Genomic DNA, 18470 nt, shown 5'->3' with positions numbered 1-18470 from the left:
TCTCAGTTTAATAGGACACGCCCCCAATGTTTCTCACAAGCTGCTAAGCATTTTTACATGCAAAGCAGCATTTTAAATAGGTTTTTGGTATTTTTATGAAGCTTTTGGTAACTTTAATAAACTTTTAAAAACGTTTACATTATTTTGAAGAATCTGAAGTAGTTTTAAACAGAATTAAAGCAATTTAAAGACTTTTAAAAGCCCTAAAAGAATTTTTTTTATTCCATTTATTTATTTAGCAATGTCGTCGTCATACGTGTCTTCACACTGTTCCCTTTGGGGAACTGTATGAAGTGGTGGAAGGATTTATGGCCGTGATTAATGCTCATTCCGTGACCGTAACCATCTTTGAACCAGCCATTAGGGTGGTTAGTCCTATGGCGGGAGGGTTTTACGGGCTCCCACAAGCTATACAAGGAGGGGGGGCCACCCACACCCACGGATGCAAATATCCCACTGGATGTCAACCCAGAATTTAGAGCCGGAGCTCCAACTCCACTTGCCGGGACTGTCTGGACGGGGTTCGAAACCCTACCCCGTCTGGCCCAGCGGCGGGGATCCTACCGCTACGCCAAAGGCCCAATCCGATTAGCAACGTGAAATGGCTGGAATGAGCACAATTCACGGCATTAAAAGAACTCACAATTGAACTGATGATGACCTCAGCAATCTCCTCAGCGAGGTGGAGGCGCAGCGCCTGCTCATCATTGGTAATGAGAAGTCAAAGGCGCCGCAAAAAGGACAGATGATAGCTTGGTCTTTCAAATGGCAGCATAGGGCTCCAGTCACGGGGAGGGAAAAGGCGCAGGAAACGTATGGGTGTCACCTTTTGCGCGGAGTGGGCCTTTTGCGTAGCGGTAAGCATCCCCGCCGCTGGGCCAGAAGGAGTAGGGTTTCGAAACCCGCTCCAGACAGTCCCGGCAAGTGGAGTCGGAGCTCCAACTATAAATTCTGGGTGGACATCCAGCGGGATACTTGCGTCCGCGGGTGTGGGTGGCCCCCCCCCCTCAGATGGGTTGTGGGAGCCCGTAAAACCCTCACACCATAGGACTAACCACCCTAATGGCTGGTATGAAGATGGTTATGGTCACGGAAGGAGTGTTAACGTGGCCAGAAATCCTTCCACCACTTCATACAGTTCCCGTAAGGGAACAGTGTGAGGATACGTACGACGATGACCTCTTGCGCAATGCACCTCCTTGGACCCTCAGTCACAGATGCGAGAGGGCAAATCGTGCAATTGTTAAATTTTTCATTTTATTGACATGTAAAATGTTGGCCCAGTAATTCCCTTCCAAACGCGCGAGTGCGGTCGGGGTACTTGCGCGTCTGGCCGGAGGAAATGCCGGTTTTCAGCATGCACAGCGCATGCGGGGAAAACCGGCATTTCCTGTCCTCTGAACGAAGGGGTTCAGAGGCAGAACGCGTGCGACTGTACAGGCAGCGCGTGCGCAGTAAAATTCGCCGCTTTCATTCATGCTTTCAGTGAGGTCAAGTCCTTACAACTTACACATGAAAAAAGCATGAGTACAGTTGCTCCAGAGGCTGCGGAGGAAGATATTTCTTATCGTGGAGCTTCTGAAAGGCAATATTTTTGGGGGGAAAGGGAGGAAAGTTATTTTAAGAAATGCTGAGGTAAGTTTTAAAGTTTATTTTTGTTTTTTAAAACGGGTTTTCAGTACTGTAGGTAGAAGGATCAATTGTGGCTGTGTGAATTGAATTTGCTGTGTTTATTAAAAGGTGAAAATGACTCCAACATTTTTAAGAAAGAAACTTTTCATCAGTAATATATTCTTTTAAGTAATTATGTATGTATGTCTGTATATATTCCTTTGCGTGTATGTATATATTCCTTTAATATGTGTATGAATGTATGTATTTAATTATGATTTTCAGAGGAAGTAACTTATTGGAAAATCATAATTAAAAACATACATTCATACACATAAGTAAAGGAATATAAAACATACATACATATACGTAAAGGAATATATGCGGACATACATACATAATTACTTATTACTGATGAAAAGTTCCTTTCTTAAAAGTGTTGGAAATGTTACATTACTCATTTTAGAACACTCATTCTCACATTCAATTCACACAGCCACAATTGCTCCTTCTACCTACCGTACTGAAAACCCGTTTAAAAAAAAAAAATTTAAACTTTAAAACTTACCTCAGCATTTCTTAAAATAACTTTCCTCCCTTTCCCAAACAAAAATATTGCCTTTCAGAAGCTCCACGATAAAATATATCTTCCTCCGCAGCCTTGGAGCAACTTTACACATGCTTTTTTCAAGTGTAACTTGTAAGGACTTACCCTCACTGAATCCATGAATGAAATCGATGAAGTTCACTGCGCACGCGCTGCCTGTGCAGTCGCACGCGCTGTGCCTCTGAACCCCTTCATTCAGAGGACTGGAAATGCCGGTTTTCCCCGCATGCGCTGTGCATGCTGAACACGGGCATTTCCTCCGGCCAGACGCATGAGTACCCCGACCGTACTCACGCGTTCAGAGAGGAATTACTGGGCCATTACGTAGCTAAAGGAGACATCTGTGTAAACAATGAGCGATTCGGCCTGGACGAGATTACATTGAACTCAGTGGGCCTCTTCAATAAACAATCCTTATCAGAAAGTTTGCCAGCTAAACGGTTGAACATAAGAACATAAGAAATAGGAGCAGGAATAGGCCACTTGGCCCCTCGAGCCTGCTCCTCCATTCAATAAGATCATGGCTGATCTTGGTCTCGAAGCCACTTCCCTGCCCACTCCCCATAACCCTTCACTCCCTTATCTTACAAAAATTTGTCTATCTCCACCTCAAATATATTTAATGGCCCAGCCTCCACGGCTCTTTGGGGCAGAGAATTCCACAGATTTACGACCTTCTGAGAGAAGGACCTGTTGTCACAGATGTTACATGGCAGAAACCATGCATATCTTGGAGCAACTCCCTCCTGGAAGGCCGAATCAAATGAATTGTCAGAGGATCAAATATCTCCTCCAGTGAGGAGCTGACCGTCTAACTAGATCCTTATTGTTAAGTATGTGTATTGTATTGAACAATTAACACAAAGACTTAAACGTATAACTCAAACAGGTCTTTACTGGTTGGAGGTAGGGACTACACGTAGGTCTTTACTTCATGCCCACAGGCGGGAACTGAGGGGAGATCAGTACCCACAGTACTATTTATACCCCTATGGCCAGGAGTGGTACTGCGTATCACTACGCCCTACAAGTAGTGCAGTCCTGTCCATAGGTTCAAAGTAGCACACATATTACATACACAACATTCCTCCCTTCTTAGCTTTACAGTCATCTCCCCATTTAACATAACGTAATAACATATATACATATATAACTTCAGGTTTACATAACAGAATAACATAGATACATAGATAACTTCATGTCAAAACAGATCACAGATTCAGTCTCTGCGGAAACAGTTCACAGATTCAATCTCTGCGGAAAATAGTTCACAGATTCAGTCTCTGTGGTGTAGTCGGTTCACGTTGCTGGAGTGACTCATTCAATAGTCCTTCCATGGATTTAACAGCTTGAACTTCCGAACTGATTTGGCTCCGTTCGGAGGGACCACGTGTGTGATCTGGTAGGGGTGATAATGGTTCAGATGGTTATCATCTTCTGCTTCGTCTTTTCCTTTTCTGCTTCTTAGAGACTCTCTGGGCTCCCCTGTCAGCTGTAGCGCCACCATCTCCCTATGTTCCTTAGACTTTAAGTGATTCATCCTGATTTCTGCACTTTGGGAGTTTTCATCACAAGCTGGGCAGACCAGGTCACTATAATATTCAGTGTCACTCAATAGGTCATGGTAATATTCGGTGTCGTCCTGATCTAGGCCAGCGAGAGGGTCTTCTATTTCCTCCATACCCAGCTGGGCGTTAGCCAGCTTTTGTTCCAAGTCCAGACATCTTTCCTGAAGAGACTTCTTCATGCGTACCTCTTCATCCAGCTTTAGTCCTGTCCATAGGTTCAAAGTAGCACACATATTACATACACAACACTTATCTATCACTTAGACCTTGGAACTGAGATTTGCATGAGCTATCCAGCCAATTAACTGTTACTGTGGTCTTCACATGCTGGCTTTAACTTTACGTTTAAACAAAAACTGTGACATAGTATTGGCTATCATGATCTAAGGCTATCATCGATAGGTCAATGCGGCCTTGGCGATGTAACATCCTGTCCACCATTGAAAGGAAAAGATATAAAAGAAGCTGTTAAGGTAACTTGGCTACTGCAGTCAAGGGGTTGGAAATAGAGCTGCAGTCAAAAAGGGGGGAGCCTGACTGATCGTTGGAAGGAGAGAACTGCAATCAACAGGAGCTGGCCACTTCGGGGCGATTGTATGACCATTTACTTGGAACATATTTGGGCATTGTATTGCTAGAGCATCTTTATTGCTAAGAGTAGCGTAAGAAGGGCATTGTATTGCCGGGTAGGCTAAGAAGGGCATTGTATTGCCGGGTAGGCTAAGAAGGGCATTGTATTGCCATTTAAATCTATAAGTGTTTTTGTTTTTTTTCTCTCTTCTTTTCCTTTAATAAATGACCTTATTTAACTTAAGAGCTTTTGGATGATTCATTCATTATTTGCCTTGTAATTCATGGGTCAAAACGAACTGCAAGCCTGAGCCTAGGACATGGGTGTACAGTGGGAATGTAGGAGTACGTGAGCTGAGTATAAAGTGCATTTTCCACTCCTGCCCCATACCAGGCTCCAATCTGCGTGGTTTTCACATGTTACTGGATGGTTCTGGTAAATTGTGGGTGAGAGTCTGCTGTAATGTAGGTGAATTGTCCACTCTGACTGTGGATGTTAGTAACTGTAAACTGATTTACTGCAATGTGCAACTGTATTTTTAACTGATTTATGAATTAATTTTTGATTCTTTCCATTCACAGGTCTGAATATGTGCTAAAGATGATCAACACCCAAGGGAGAAATGGATCACAATTTAGGTTTGTATCTCAGGGATTTTATTGTGATGTCTAATTTTGTTCCCAAGTTGTCCTAAACCAATTCAACTGAAGTGACACAGTTACAGCTCGGCACCTCTGGTTGGATAGCAGTTAACACTCAGCTCACCCTCAGAGATATCAGGTGATTGCACAGGACACAATTAGACACATAACTACAATTTTTAATTAATTACTTGCAAATGGTCATAGATTGTCAACATTACCATCATGAATGCAGGAACCCCTTAGTTTAGGGATTACAACAGTACAGCATTAGCTGGGTTCAATTTAACACAACACAGCTCACTCAGAACTACAGTATCACAACCATCACTGGAACGAGCCTACAGCCTGCATGGCATTGCTGTGAAGACAAGATGACTTTGACCAAGTTCACCTGCTGTATCAAAACATTTGAGTCTTCCTGTGTGGAGCGCTGGTTCTGGCTGCAGGGATACATTTTCAGCGAGTTGTCCGCAGTCTTCTTTCTTCCTAATAGTCCAAAAATTTCCTTCTTCTGTTTTTTAGCTTTTGCATGCATTTACAATTATGTTATACTTCATTAATACTTCTGAATTAACAGATTGCAGTGTTTTGTACAATTGTATGTGAAACAACAGCTGTGGACTATTCTCTGAATTAAACTCAGACAATCTACAAAAACATTCTTCACATTTTTCACTCTATAAACAATCCATGTATTTAAGTACCTTATCTTGATTAGAAACAGAAAAATAGGAGCAGGAATAGGCCATTTGGTCCTTCAAGCCTACTCCGCCATTCAATATGATCATGGCTGATCCTCTATCTCAATACCATATTTCCACTCTCTCCCCATACCTCTTGGTAACTTTTGTGTCTAGAACATTACTTCATCCGGGAAGGCGCCGAACACCTCGAGTCTCTTCACCGGGAGCAAGCGGAAGCCAAGCGCAGGCAGCGCAAGGAGCGCACGTCAACCCAAGCACCCCACCCACCCGCCCCTTCAACCACTGTCTGCCCCACCTGTGACAGAGGCTGTAGGTCCCGCATTGGACTAACCAGTCACCTGCGAGCTCATTTTTAATGTGGAAGCAAGTCATCCTCGGTTCCGAGGGATTGCCTAAGAAGAAGACGACTTCAGGCAGTCTGAACAATCAATCCCTTTTCCACAAGGATAGAATTTCACTGAAGCTCCTCTAGTAAGGATAATGATTCGGGCTCCTGCTGGTGTGGTAAGAAGTCGTTCATACAGACCACAGCTTTGATTCGCAGTCAGTGAGGAGTCAGCTGATCTCAGATGGGGCAGTTGTTGTGCTACAATTGGCTTTGAACTCTGAGCTAGGGAAGTGCACACATGTGGACATCCGACAAGCTCAGGATCAGATTTGGTTATCATGATCCAGCATTAAACAGTTGGGCCACCTTCACTGTCTAGTCTCAAATAGAAAGACTGTCCACTTGGGTGAGGTACCAGAGGACTGCAAGGATCCATTGAATTGTGCCCTTCTGGAGAGGAAGGCGGAGAAAGGGAAAAAGGGTAGATTTGTTTAGTGTTGTCATGGCCTGTACTAATAAGGCCAAAGTTTGTTTGGCTGGGTAGTGTCTCTTTGAAATGTTAATCTCTTGACTTCACAGACTGGAGATAAATGAAAGCACGCACATAATGAAGCTCAGATTACAAACAAAACTATCAAATATACCATTGGGATCATGAAGCAGCCATTCACATGGCTTGGTGAAGATGTGATGTCTACTCTCCACCACCCCCCCTCCCCCGCAACAACCTCCCATTGCATGTTCATTAACTTTGCATTTGCAAAGGTGCCTCAACATGCAGGTCGATGTCCAGAACAGCAAAGTCACGGGAGAGCAAGAGTGTGAAAATGACAATGAGGAATGATTTGAAAGGGTAAACATAGAAGATAGGAGCAGGAGTAGGCCATTCGGCCCTTCGAGCCTGCTCCGCCATTCAATGAGATCATGGCTGATCATCCAAATTCAGTACCCTGTCCCTGCCTTCTCCCCATATCCCTTGATCCCTTTAGCCTTAAGAAATATATCCAACTCCTTCTTGAATATATTTAATGAACTGGCCTCCACCGCCCTCTGTGGCAGAGAATTCCACAGGTTCACCGCTCTCTGGGTGAAGAAAATACTCCTCATTTCAGTCCTAAATGGCTTACCCCTTATCCTTAGACTATGACCCCTGGTTCTGGACTCCCTGGCCATCAGAAACATCCTTCCTGCATCTAGTCTGTCCAGGCCTGACAGAATTTTCTAGGTTTCGATGAGATCCCCTCTCAATCTTCTAAACTCCAGTGAGTATAAGCCCAGTCGACACAATCTCTCCTCATACGTCATTCCTGCCATCCCAGGTATCAGCCTGGTGAATCTTCGCTGCACTCCTTCCATGGCAAGAACGTCCTTCCTCAGATAAGGCGACCAAAACTGCACACAATACTCAAGGTGCGGTCTCACCAAGGCCCTGTATAACTGCAGCAAGACATCCTTGTTCCTGTACTCGAACCCTCTTGCTACGAAGCCCAACATACCATTTGCCTTCTTAACCACCTGCTGCAGCTGCATGCTTACCTACAGCGACTGGTGCACAAGAACACCCAGGTCTCTCTGCACTTCCCCTTCTCCCAATCTATTGCCATTCAAATAATAATCTGCCTTCCTGTTTTTGCCACCAAAGTGGATAACCTCACATTTATCCACATTATAGTGCATCTGCCATGTTTCTGCCCAATCACCCAACCTGTCCAAATCGTACTGGAGTTTCACGACATCCTCCTCACAGCATACCCTCCCACCCAGCTTTGTGTCGTCTGCAAATTTGGAGATATTACATCCAATTCCCTCGTCCAGATCATTAATATATATTGTGAACAGCTGGGGTCCTAGGACCGATCCTTGCGGTACCCCACTAGTCACTGCCTGCCACTTGGAAAACGACCCGTTTATTCCAACTCTTTGCTTTCTGTCCGCCAACCAGTTCTCTATCCAAGTCAATACCTTGCCCCCAAATAGATAAGAGAGAAACTATTTCCTCTGATGGAAGAGTCCAGATCAAAGTGGCATAACCTTAAAATTAGAGCTCGGCCATTCAGTGGTGATGTCAGGAAGTGCTTCTTCACACAAAGGGTAGTGGAAATAGATAGAAACAATGATAAAAATAGAAAACACTGAATAGACTAATGAATAAGGTCAGAGCATGCAAAGTCAGGGAACAATTAGCAGAATGGGTAACTAGCTGGCTTCAAGACAGAAAGGAGAGAGATGGGGTAAATTGTTGCTATTCAGAGTGGCAGAAAGTGGGAAGTGGTGTTCCACAAGGAACAGTGCTGGGACCACTGTTGCTCACAATTTAGGTTAATGATTTAGACTTTGGAATCAAAAACACAATTTCTAAATTTGCGGATGACACCAAATTGGGAGGGGGGAGGGCAGGGATAGTCAATACTGAGGAGGACTGCAACAAATTACAAAACACGATATTAATAAACTTGAAGAATGGGCATATAATTGGCAAATGAAATTCAACACAGATAAATGTGAGGTATTACATTTTGGTAAGAAAAATAGAGAGATCACATATTATTTGGAAAATAAGAATCTAAATTGGGTAGAGGAGCAAAGGAATCTCGGAGTACAAATACACAGATCACTCAAAGTATCGACACATGATATAACAAGGCCATAAAAAAGCAAACCAAGCACTAGGGTTTATTTCTAGAGGGAGTGAATTGAAAAGTAGAGAAGTTATGCTAATCTTGTATCGAACCTTGGTTAGACCACACTTGGAGTACTGCGTACAAATCTGGTCACCATATTATAAAAAGGATATCGAGGCACTGGAGAGGGTGCAAAAATGATTTACAAGGATGATACCAGAAATGTGAGGGTATACACATCTGGAAAGGATGAACAGGCTGGGTCACTTTTTCTCTTGAAAAGAGAAGGCCAAGGGGTGACCTAATAGAGGTCTTTAAAATTATGAAAGGTTTTGATAGAGTGGATACAGAGAGAGTGTTTCCACTTGGAAGGAACAGCAAAACTAGAGGCCATCAATATAAAATAGTCACCAAGAAATTAAATAGGGAATTCAGAAGAAACTTCTTTACCCAGAGAGTGGTGTGAATGTGGAACTCGCTACCACAGGGAGTGGTTGAAGCAAATAGTATAGATGCAATTAAGAGGCTAGGTAAGTACATGAGGGAGAAGGTAATAGAGGATTACGCTGATAGAGTTAGACGAGGAAAGACAGGATGAGGCTCGAGTGGATCATAAACACCGGCATGGAGTGGTTGGGCTGAATGGCCTGTTTCTGTGCCGTATATCTTATGTAAAAATCTGGAACTCTCTGTCAAAAAGCTGGTGAGGCTGGGGATCAATTAAAAATGTCAAAAAATGAGATAGGCAGATTTGTGTTAGATAAGGTATAGGGTTTACGGAACCAAGGCAGATAGATAGGAGTTAAGATTCAGATCAGCCAGGATCTAGTTGAATAGTGGAACAGGCTCAAGGAGATGAATGGCCAGCTCTTATTCCTATGCTCCTATTTAGCATCATAAAATCATACAACTTCAGATCAAAGCTTGACATCAGAAAAACTGTGGGTGATGAAATCCCTGCCTCTTGCAAGTTCCTGACACAGTCATTCCTGATCTTTTCCAGTTCTTCTTCTTCATTAATTTTCCTCCGTTGCTTTTTCATTGAATTGAGATCATTGTCAATTTTAGATCGAACAAAGTAGAAATTCTTCCCCAGCTGTTTAATCTCTTTGGCGAGTTTGGCATCATTTTCTCTGAATCGACAGTGTGAGATAATGATGAAGAAATCATATCTTGTAAATTTCATATCCATCAGATATTTATCCACTGGGAATCTTGTAGTTCCAATTCCTGGCAGGTCCCAGAAGCAAACATTGGGCAGGTAGGGATGTGGGTATGGGGTTGGCTCCATTGTAGTTTCTGTGGTCCCAGTTTTAGCTGCTCCCTCATCATCATTCCGAAGCGCTCTCATAGCATTGATGAAGGTGGATTTCCCTGCGCCTGATTCTCCCGTCACTGCAATGTTAACATCTGTATTGTCCAGCTCATCTAACTTCCACTGCATCAGAGGTGTAACCTTTCCCAGCCCACCAGTTTCATAATGAGACTTCAGTTTATTGAGCTCTTCCAGATTGAAGTATGTTGTGTTCAAAGGCTGAGCCATCTGTTCACTGGAAGGAAATATTTTACATGATGTGTTGCAACAGACCAAATGAAAATGAGACAATTAGCAATCTCATAGTAAAGGATTCTCTGGGGCAGAGTGATCATAATATGATAGAATTTCATGTTAATTTTGAAAGTGACTTGCCTAAGTCCGAAACTAGAGTCTTAAACTTAAATAAAGCCAATTACATAGGTATGAGGGGCGAGTTGGCGCAGGTAGATTGGAAAGTAGATTAAATGGTATGGTGGTAGATAAGCAGTGGCTAGCATTTAAAGAAATATTTCATTGTCAACAAAAATACATTCCACTGAGAAACAGAAACTCCATGGGAAAAGTGATCCAACCGTGGATAACTAAAGAAGTTAAGGATAGCATTAGATTGAAAGAAGAAGCTTATAATGTTGCAAAGAATAGTAAGCCTGAGGATTGGGAGAGTTTCAGAAACCAGCAAAGGTTGACCAAAACATTGATTAAAAAGGGATAAAATAGACTGAGAGAAAACTAGCAAGACATATAAAATCAGATTATAAGAGTTTCTACAAGTATGTAAAAAGGAAAAGAGTAGCAAAAGTAAACATTGGTCCCTTAGAGGCCTAGACAGGAGAAATTATTATGGAGAATAAGGAAATGACACAAAATATTTGTTTAAAGCTTCTATTTGTCTTCACAGTAGAAGACACAAAAAGCATACCAAAAATGGTGGGGAACCAAGAGTCTAATGAGGGTGAGGAACTTAATGTAATTAATATAAGTAGAGAAAAAATACTAGAGAAACTAATGGGACTAAAAGGCGACAAATCCCCTGGACCTGACAGCCTACATCCTAGGGCTCTAAAAGAGCTGGCTGAAGAGATAGTGGATGCATTGGTTTTGATCTTCCAAAATTCCCTAGATGCTAGAATGGTCCCAGCGGATTGGAAGGTCGCAAATGTAACACCGCTATTCAAGAAAGGAGGGAGAAAAAACAGGGAATTACAGGCCAGTTTGCCTGACATCAGTCATCGGGAAAATGCTGGAATCCATTGTTAAGGAAGTGGTATTAAGTCACTTAGAAAATCATAACATGATTAGGCAGCATCAACATGGTTTCATGAAAGGGAAATCGTGTTTGACAAATTTATTAGAGTTTTTTGAGGATGTAGCTAGAGGGGAACCAGTGGATGTAGTATATTTGGATTTCCAAAAGGCATTCGATAAGGTGCCACATAAAAGGTTATTACACAAGATTAGGGCTCATGGGGTTGGGGGTAATATAATACCATGGATAGAGGATTCGTTAACGGGCAGAAAACAGAGAGTGGGGATAAACGGATCTTTTTCAGGTTGGCAGGTTGTAACTAGTGGGGTGCCACAAGGCTCAGTGTTGGGGCCTCAGCTATTTACAATCTATATTAATGAACTAGATGAAGGGACCGAGTGTAATGTATCCAAGTTTGCTGATGATACAAAGCTAGGTGGGACAGTAAGCTGTGAGGAGAACACAAGGAGTCTGCAAAGGGATATAGCGAGACTAAGTGAGTGGGCAGTAAGGTGGCAGATGGATTATAAATGTAGGGAAATGTGAGGTTATTCACTGTGGTAGGAAGAATAGAAAAACAGAATATTTTTTAAATGGTGAGAAACTTTCAAATGTTGGTGTTCAGAGAGATTTGGGTGTCCTCGTGCAAGAAACACAGAAAGCTAGCAGGCAGATACAGCAAGCAATAAGGAAGGTAAATGGCATGTTGGCCTTTATTGCAAGGGGTTTGGAGTAGAAGAGTAAGGAAGTCTTGCTACAATTGTACAGGGGCCTTGGTGAGACCACACCTGGAGTACTGTGCACAGTTTTGGTCTCCTTATCGAAGGAAGGATATATTTGCCTTGGAGGCGGTGCAACAGAGGTTCACTAGATTGATTCCTGGGATGAGAGGACTGTCCTATGATGAGAGGTTGTGTAGAATGTGCCTATACTCTCTGGAGTTTAGAAGAATGAGAGGTGATCTTATTGAAACATATAAGATTCTGAAGGGGATTGACAGGGTAGATGCTGAGAGGTTGTTTCCCCTGGCTGGAGTGTCTAGAACTAGGGGGCATAGTCTCAGGATAAGGGGTCGGCCATTTAAGACTGAGATGAGGAATTTCTTCACTCAGATGGTTGTGAATCTTTGGAATTCTCTGCCCCAGAGGGCTGTGGATGCTGAGTCATTGAGTATATTCAAGGCTGAGATAGATAGATTCTTGGACTCTCGGGGAATCAAGGGATATGGGGATCGGGCAGGACAGTGGAGTTGAGGTCGGTGATCAGCCATGATCTTATTGAATGGCGGAGCAGTCTCGAGGGGTTGTATGGCCTACTCCTGCTCTTACTGCTTATGTTCTTAAAAACATTTATACAGCAAAATGGCCTGGATTTTGTGGTCAGCGGCGAACGAATGGCACTAGCTGTTCATTTCACTTACACTTGCCCAAAGACCTTCTATGGGTTTTTGCATTGGACCTTTTGGTGATTAGAAATCCAAAACAGCACGGTGCCCTCTACAGGGGATGTGGGACCTGTGTGAACAAGGCAAACAACTGTATATCTCCTTAACCAATCAAATTAAGGAATCCTCACTAAGACACACAGGGCTCGATTTTGTCAATGGGGAGCTTTTGGAGGCGGGACTCCCACTTTTTGGGTTGTAGTCCCACCTCCATCGACTTGTGGCTAACCCACGCTATTTTCCCTTGATTGACCTTGTTAAGCCTGCCCAGCGGGCTCAGCAGGCCAATTAAGGGACACCTGGTTACTGGTGACATCAGCGATTGACATTTCATCTGTCAAGAGCTTTTGACAGATGAAAACTCAGCATTTGAGAAGCTGTCAAACACTGACAATCTGTCTTCTAACTTGAGTCCTTCTACTCAGACTCAATTAGAGAGCTGTCCAGACCAGAAAGCAGAGGCTGCAGCTTTTGACAGTTCAGCGGCCATTCTGCTTTCTGTGCCAGTGAGCTAAGGGACTCCCGAGAGCTGAAGGAAGGAAGCCTGCAGGAGAAAGTAAAGGTAAGTAAAACTTATTAAAACACTTTACACTTACCTCACACACATGCACCCATCACTCACCTGCACAATGGACATCTCGACCCCTCCAACCCCTGCAGACCAACAGTCCGCCTCGCTAACATGCCATGGTTCGGAGCCATTGGACAGCCCACACTTTGGGGCTAAAAATAGGGATTAGGCAAAAAACTGCCAGTTAACTACCTGTTAATGGGCAGTTAATTGGCACTAATCCCCTTCCCGCCTCGGGGCGGTGGCTCCCAGCACAGGTCGGGTACCCGCCTCGTGGGACATTGGCATGGAGGCGGGTTGGGTTCCTGCCCCCCGATTCTGCAATTTTCCCACCACTCCCGCCTCCAAACCCGCCTCCTCGGGGCTTGGAAAATCGAGCCCACAGAGTCTGAACCAGAAAGTTTAAGTTAGAAGAGTTAATTCAATACCAAATCATGTACAGAAATTGAAATAAAGAGAGAGGGAAAGAAGAATGGGATCACAAGAGAGATAAGAGACAGAAAGAAGGAATGAAAAAACTGTATTTAAATTTTTTAATTAAAAAAAATCTTCAACAATAATTAGAATCTGAAGGAATGGGACTCCACACTTGTTAAAGTTCATTTTCAGTGCCAGAGAGGTTGTTTGGCAGTAATTAAGACTTACTGCACCATTAAAAATTCACTTACACTTGAAAGGACATGTCCTAACTTTTTCTGGCGAGTTTAGTGGGTATCTATCACATAAGTATCGCAACTTTATGCCCTTCTATGCATTTCAATGCTGAAGTGGTGAGCGTGTTACCCTCTGAGCCCCACTAATGCAAAATAATTTAGAAAAGTTAAAATAAAGGTAGTGGAGAGTTTAATAGGAATAAAGACGGCTAAGAAATATTTCAAATTTAATCTATGCAAACAGTTACCAATTAAACTCATTAGACACTGGAAATGGGTGCTCATTATTCCAGTTATGAGCAAGAATGTCACAGAAATAATGTAGTACTCAACTATGAAACAATTACTGTGGTTCAGTTATAACTGGGGGCTATCCAAGGTGTGGAAACCAGACATCCCTGGGGGATGAGCAGATAAGAATAACAAGAGGACATGTATAGCAACGTTAAACTTTAAATGTAAGTGAGATTTGATTCTAATTATCACTCTGTGCATTCACGTTCTGTCTCCAAAATGAAGCAGCTTATTGATTTGTACCCGGCCTTAGCTCACTAAAGTGTTTTCAGTCTGCCTACTTGGTGGAGTACCTGTGAGGACACGTGTGAAAGGCATGATGTCCAATTCAAATCTATTGTTGGGCTCCCGATTTACACAACTGTATGATTAGTAATTGGGCAGTTCAGAGGCACTGTCCTGAGACACACCTGTTCCATGCACACACCCGCTACTGGGCTGGGCATTTGTCTGATCAGAGGGAAAGCAGATTGAATGGTTCCAATCAGATCTTTGGAGCCCTGAGAATTGGTCCTCTCCACTCTGGTGCCCAAGTTGCCTATGCCAGCTACAGCTGACCTTGCCTCCCCTGTTGGGGGACTTCTGCTGCATGACTCCAGGGTCGATATGACTCCAGGGTCGACTGCGTGGCTGTACACACATTCATCATGGTGCTGCAGTTGCAGATAGTGGACTCCACATTCTGGGACATTATTTTAACTGCCTGGACATGGGTTTGATTTTGTTTAAGCTCCCATCCTTTAGCTGGTTGTCACCGAGATCCCAAGGTACCACTTGCCACCAGCTAAGAGCAAGCATCGCCTGTCCCTCCAGACAGCAGCGACTGCCCCCTCATCTACCACCTCAAATTTCTCACCACTTGCCCTCTGTGCATCACTGTGTATTCTCCCCTCAGTCTAAGCCCTCCTGAGTGGGTGTCCCTCGCTGGTGCTTGCGAGGCTCAGATACAGTGATGGGGTTGAAGTGAGGGGTGGATGGAGCCCAAGTTGAGGGCCCTAATTCTTGAGGCTGTTCCTCCTGTGCTGAAGTGCTGAAGAAGAGGAGAGGTTAACAGAGGTACATGAGCTGCAGAATGGCCAGTGACAATATTACAAGTGACGATATTGAACACTGGCAATATATTGGATGATGGACTGTGCTGTATGTAGCAGGAGGAACTGAAGAGACACAATACGAGGAGTTTCCTGACCAACCTGGAGCTGGCTCCTCCCATCCTACTTCTGTGTCTCTCGCTGCTTGCCCCGTGTGACTGCCCAGCGATTCCAGAGCTTCCTCCTCAGAAAGGGCGAGAGGTCGGAGGCTTGTGGCTCCTCCCCTGATGCCAATTCTTTGTCTTGGTGTTTTTCTCCTTTAAGGAGGAAAGTAGAGAGTGTGAGTGGCAGCACTTTATTTACCATCAGATAAAGTTCAAGACTGGTGTGAGTAATCATCCTTAATTAGGGTGAGAACAGGTGCAAGAAACTAGAAAATACATGATGGATCTTTTTCACATCTTCACTGAGTCAGACTGTGAGGGAAGGAATGGGATGTGAAGGGTCTTGTGGCTTCTCCTCAATATTTCAGGGAAGTAGCACCTGGGGTGGGACACAGGGGATCCGATGCAACGTGATGGTCGAATCCCCCAGCACCAACATCCTGGGTGTCACCACTGACCAGAAACTTAGCTGGACCAGCCACATAAATACTGTGACTACAAGAGCAGGTCAAAAGGAGGGTATTCTACGCAAGTCACTCACCTCCCGACTCCCCAAAGCCTTTCCACCATCTACAAGGCACAAATCAGGAATGTGATGGAATACTCTCCACTTGCCTGGATGAGTGCAGCTTCAACAACACTCAAGAAGCTCAACACCATCCAGGACATAGCAGTCTGTTTGAATGGCACTCCATCCACCACCTTAAACATTCACTCCCTCCACCACCGGTGTACCGTGGCTGCAACGTGTACCATCTACAGAATGCACTGCAGCAACTTGCCAAGGCTTCTTCGGCGGCACCTCCCAAACCCGCAACCTCTACCACCAAGAAGGACAAGAGCAACAAGTGCATGGGAACACCACCACCATCCTGACTTGGAAATATGTCGCGGTTCCTTCATCATTGCTGGGTCAAAATCCTGGAACTGCCTACGTAACAGGACTGTGGGAGCACCTTCACCACGCGGACTACAGCTGTTCAAGAAGGCGGCTCAACACCAGCTTCTCAAGGGCAACTAGGAATGGGCAATAAGTGCTGGCCTTGCCAGCAACACCCACATCCCGTGAAATAATAAATAAACAATCAGGTCAGCCAGGAGTTGAGTGTCAGCCGTGGCTCAGTGGGTAGCACCCTCACCTCACAGTCAGAAGATTGTGGGTTCAGAGTCCCACTCCAGAGACTTGAGCACATAATCCACGCTGACACTCCAGTGCAGTGCTGAGGGAGTGCTGCACTGTCGGAGGCGCCATCTTTCGGATGAGACGTTAAACCGAGGCCCGTCTGCTCTCTCAGGTGAACGTAAAAGATCCCGTGACACTATTTTGAAGAAGAGCAGGGGAGTTATCCCTGGTGTCCTGGCCAATATTTATCCCTTAATCAGATTATCTGGTCATTATCATATTGCTGTTTGTGGGAGCTTGCTATGTGCAAAGTGGCTGCCGCGTTTCCTAAATTACAACAGTGATTACACTTCAAAAAGTACTTCATTGGGAGTAAAGCGCTTTGGGACGTCCGGTGGTTGTGAAAGGCGCTATATAAATGCAAGTCTTTTTTGGAGCTGGTGATTTTGATTGACAGCGAGGTCAGTGAGGGGGGCAGGGTCAATGATGGGCAGGTCTGTGGCCAGAGGTTTGTATTGGGTTACCTGTACTTCACTCATCAGTCTACAACCAACAGAGGGGGGCCCGTGTTATTCAGTGACTGTCTGATTGTGTTTAGCCATGGAAAAAAGTGAGTGACGACATTCAGATGTAAGCAGAAAGGTGGCTCAGAGAGAAACTTCTTTACTCTTTTTTGTTTGTAATTACTGCAAATACAGGTATTGGAATAGTAATGGCGGCTGGCACACGGATTGGTCGGAGGTTTACCGGCCTCGACGAGGGTGTCTGCAGGTCCCACTGCAAGCATCCAGGCTCGGCAAGTGGCCCGGACACCCTTGAAATTATCTTTTCAAAGTTTTTTTTTCCAGATTAACTCCTTGCTTACTTTTAGGAGGTATTAGGTTACAAGAGTAATGCTTTTCCTCACCCAGTCCCCCTGTTAGACGCCCTCGTCATTCACAGGAACACTACGGCCGTCCATATTGTAGAACAAGACATTTCCTGGCTCACCAGTTTCTGCTGTGACACTTTCATTAACTCTTTTAGAACTCCTTACTTTTAGGAGGATTTTGTGTTATGAACAGATCCAGAACTGGAAGAGATAAGGAGATTGAGACAATGAGGGGAGAAAACTCATAACAATCTTTCAAGTTGAGCTGGAATTCTGTTTAAACCCGTTGAATATGATTCACCCTCGAAATTCTGATAACTACACTCAGTTTGTTGTTTCATTTCTGGGTCCTTACCTGCACTGGTTTCTTGAAGGAGGAGAGTCTGTCAGTGAGATTCTCACACCGTCAACACCTTGATCCACAGTGACTGGTCCTGCTGTTTGTGTCTCACTCATAGGGTGATAGTAAATAGGGACAGTGCTGAACTGGTCCAGTAACACAGCCTTTGCAGTCATTGAGTAGCTTCCTGTACGTTATCCAATGTGAATCAAGCACAGTGCGAGCTCATTTGTTGCTGGGGAGATTTTGCTTTTACATTCCTGACATGCATCTGAACAGCAGTGATTTCTGACTCTAGACACAGAATGGTTGGAAAATTGTGGGCAGTGCGAGCCTGAATTTTAGATATCCGCTCTCGCGAGGCGAGACTTCCCACGGTTGCACGGGTTCGAAAAATCCAACTTTTCAATAACGGATTTGGGTTTGAAATTTACTTTTCACTTAATTTCCTTCAATTTAGAATTTCATAGAATTTTACAGCTCAGAAACAGGCCATTCAACCCAATCGATTTTGCCATTGGGGCGGGCTGGGGGCATGTCAGGTGTTTTTCGAGTCCTGAACCCAACTCCAGTGTGATGTGGGGAAAAAAGTGTGATTTTCCCCTAATTGGGCAATTGATTTCCAATGTGTGGGAACCCCTGGCCCCCTGGGCCTGGCCAAGAAAGCCATCAATTGGTCCTGGCAGCGGGCGAGCGAGGGGGTCGTCCGACCGGATTGCCTCCCCCTCTTCCGTGGCCATGTTCGCGCCCGGGTGGCCCTA

The 18470-nt window shown here is 44.3% G+C and overlaps 1 protein-coding gene across 2 annotated transcripts; it reads right to left on the bottom strand.

Annotated features, from left to right (window-relative positions):
• Positions 1 to 2490: 2490 nt before the first annotated feature.
• LOC147124915 (T-cell-specific guanine nucleotide triphosphate-binding protein 2-like) lies at positions 2491 to 17891 on the bottom strand. Of its 2 annotated transcripts, none has more exons than XM_085994724.1 (3): positions 17725 to 17891; positions 15374 to 15528; positions 2491 to 3991 (listed from the first exon to the last, which is right to left on the bottom strand). In XM_085994724.1, exons 1-3 carry the CDS (start codon positions 17883 to 17885, stop codon positions 3540 to 3542), a joined length of 768 nt encoding a protein of 255 aa, XP_085850850.1. In that variant the 5' UTR covers positions 17886 to 17891; the 3' UTR covers positions 2491 to 3539. The 2 variants fall into 2 exon arrangements, with proteins under 2 accessions (XP_085850850.1, XP_085850860.1); XM_085994734.1 differs by lacking the exon at positions 2491 to 3991 and adding an exon at positions 5162 to 10204.
• Positions 17892 to 18470: the final 579 nt, after the last annotated feature.

This window comes from Somniosus microcephalus, chromosome 1, assembly GCF_052327205.1.
Source record: "Somniosus microcephalus isolate GS21.2 chromosome 1, FLI_Smic_1.0, whole genome shotgun sequence".
Classification (NCBI taxonomy): Eukaryota; Metazoa; Chordata; class Chondrichthyes; order Squaliformes; family Somniosidae; genus Somniosus; species Somniosus microcephalus.
The sequence above is the reverse complement of the archived record's forward strand: the minus strand, read 5'-3'. Positions and strand labels throughout refer to the sequence as shown.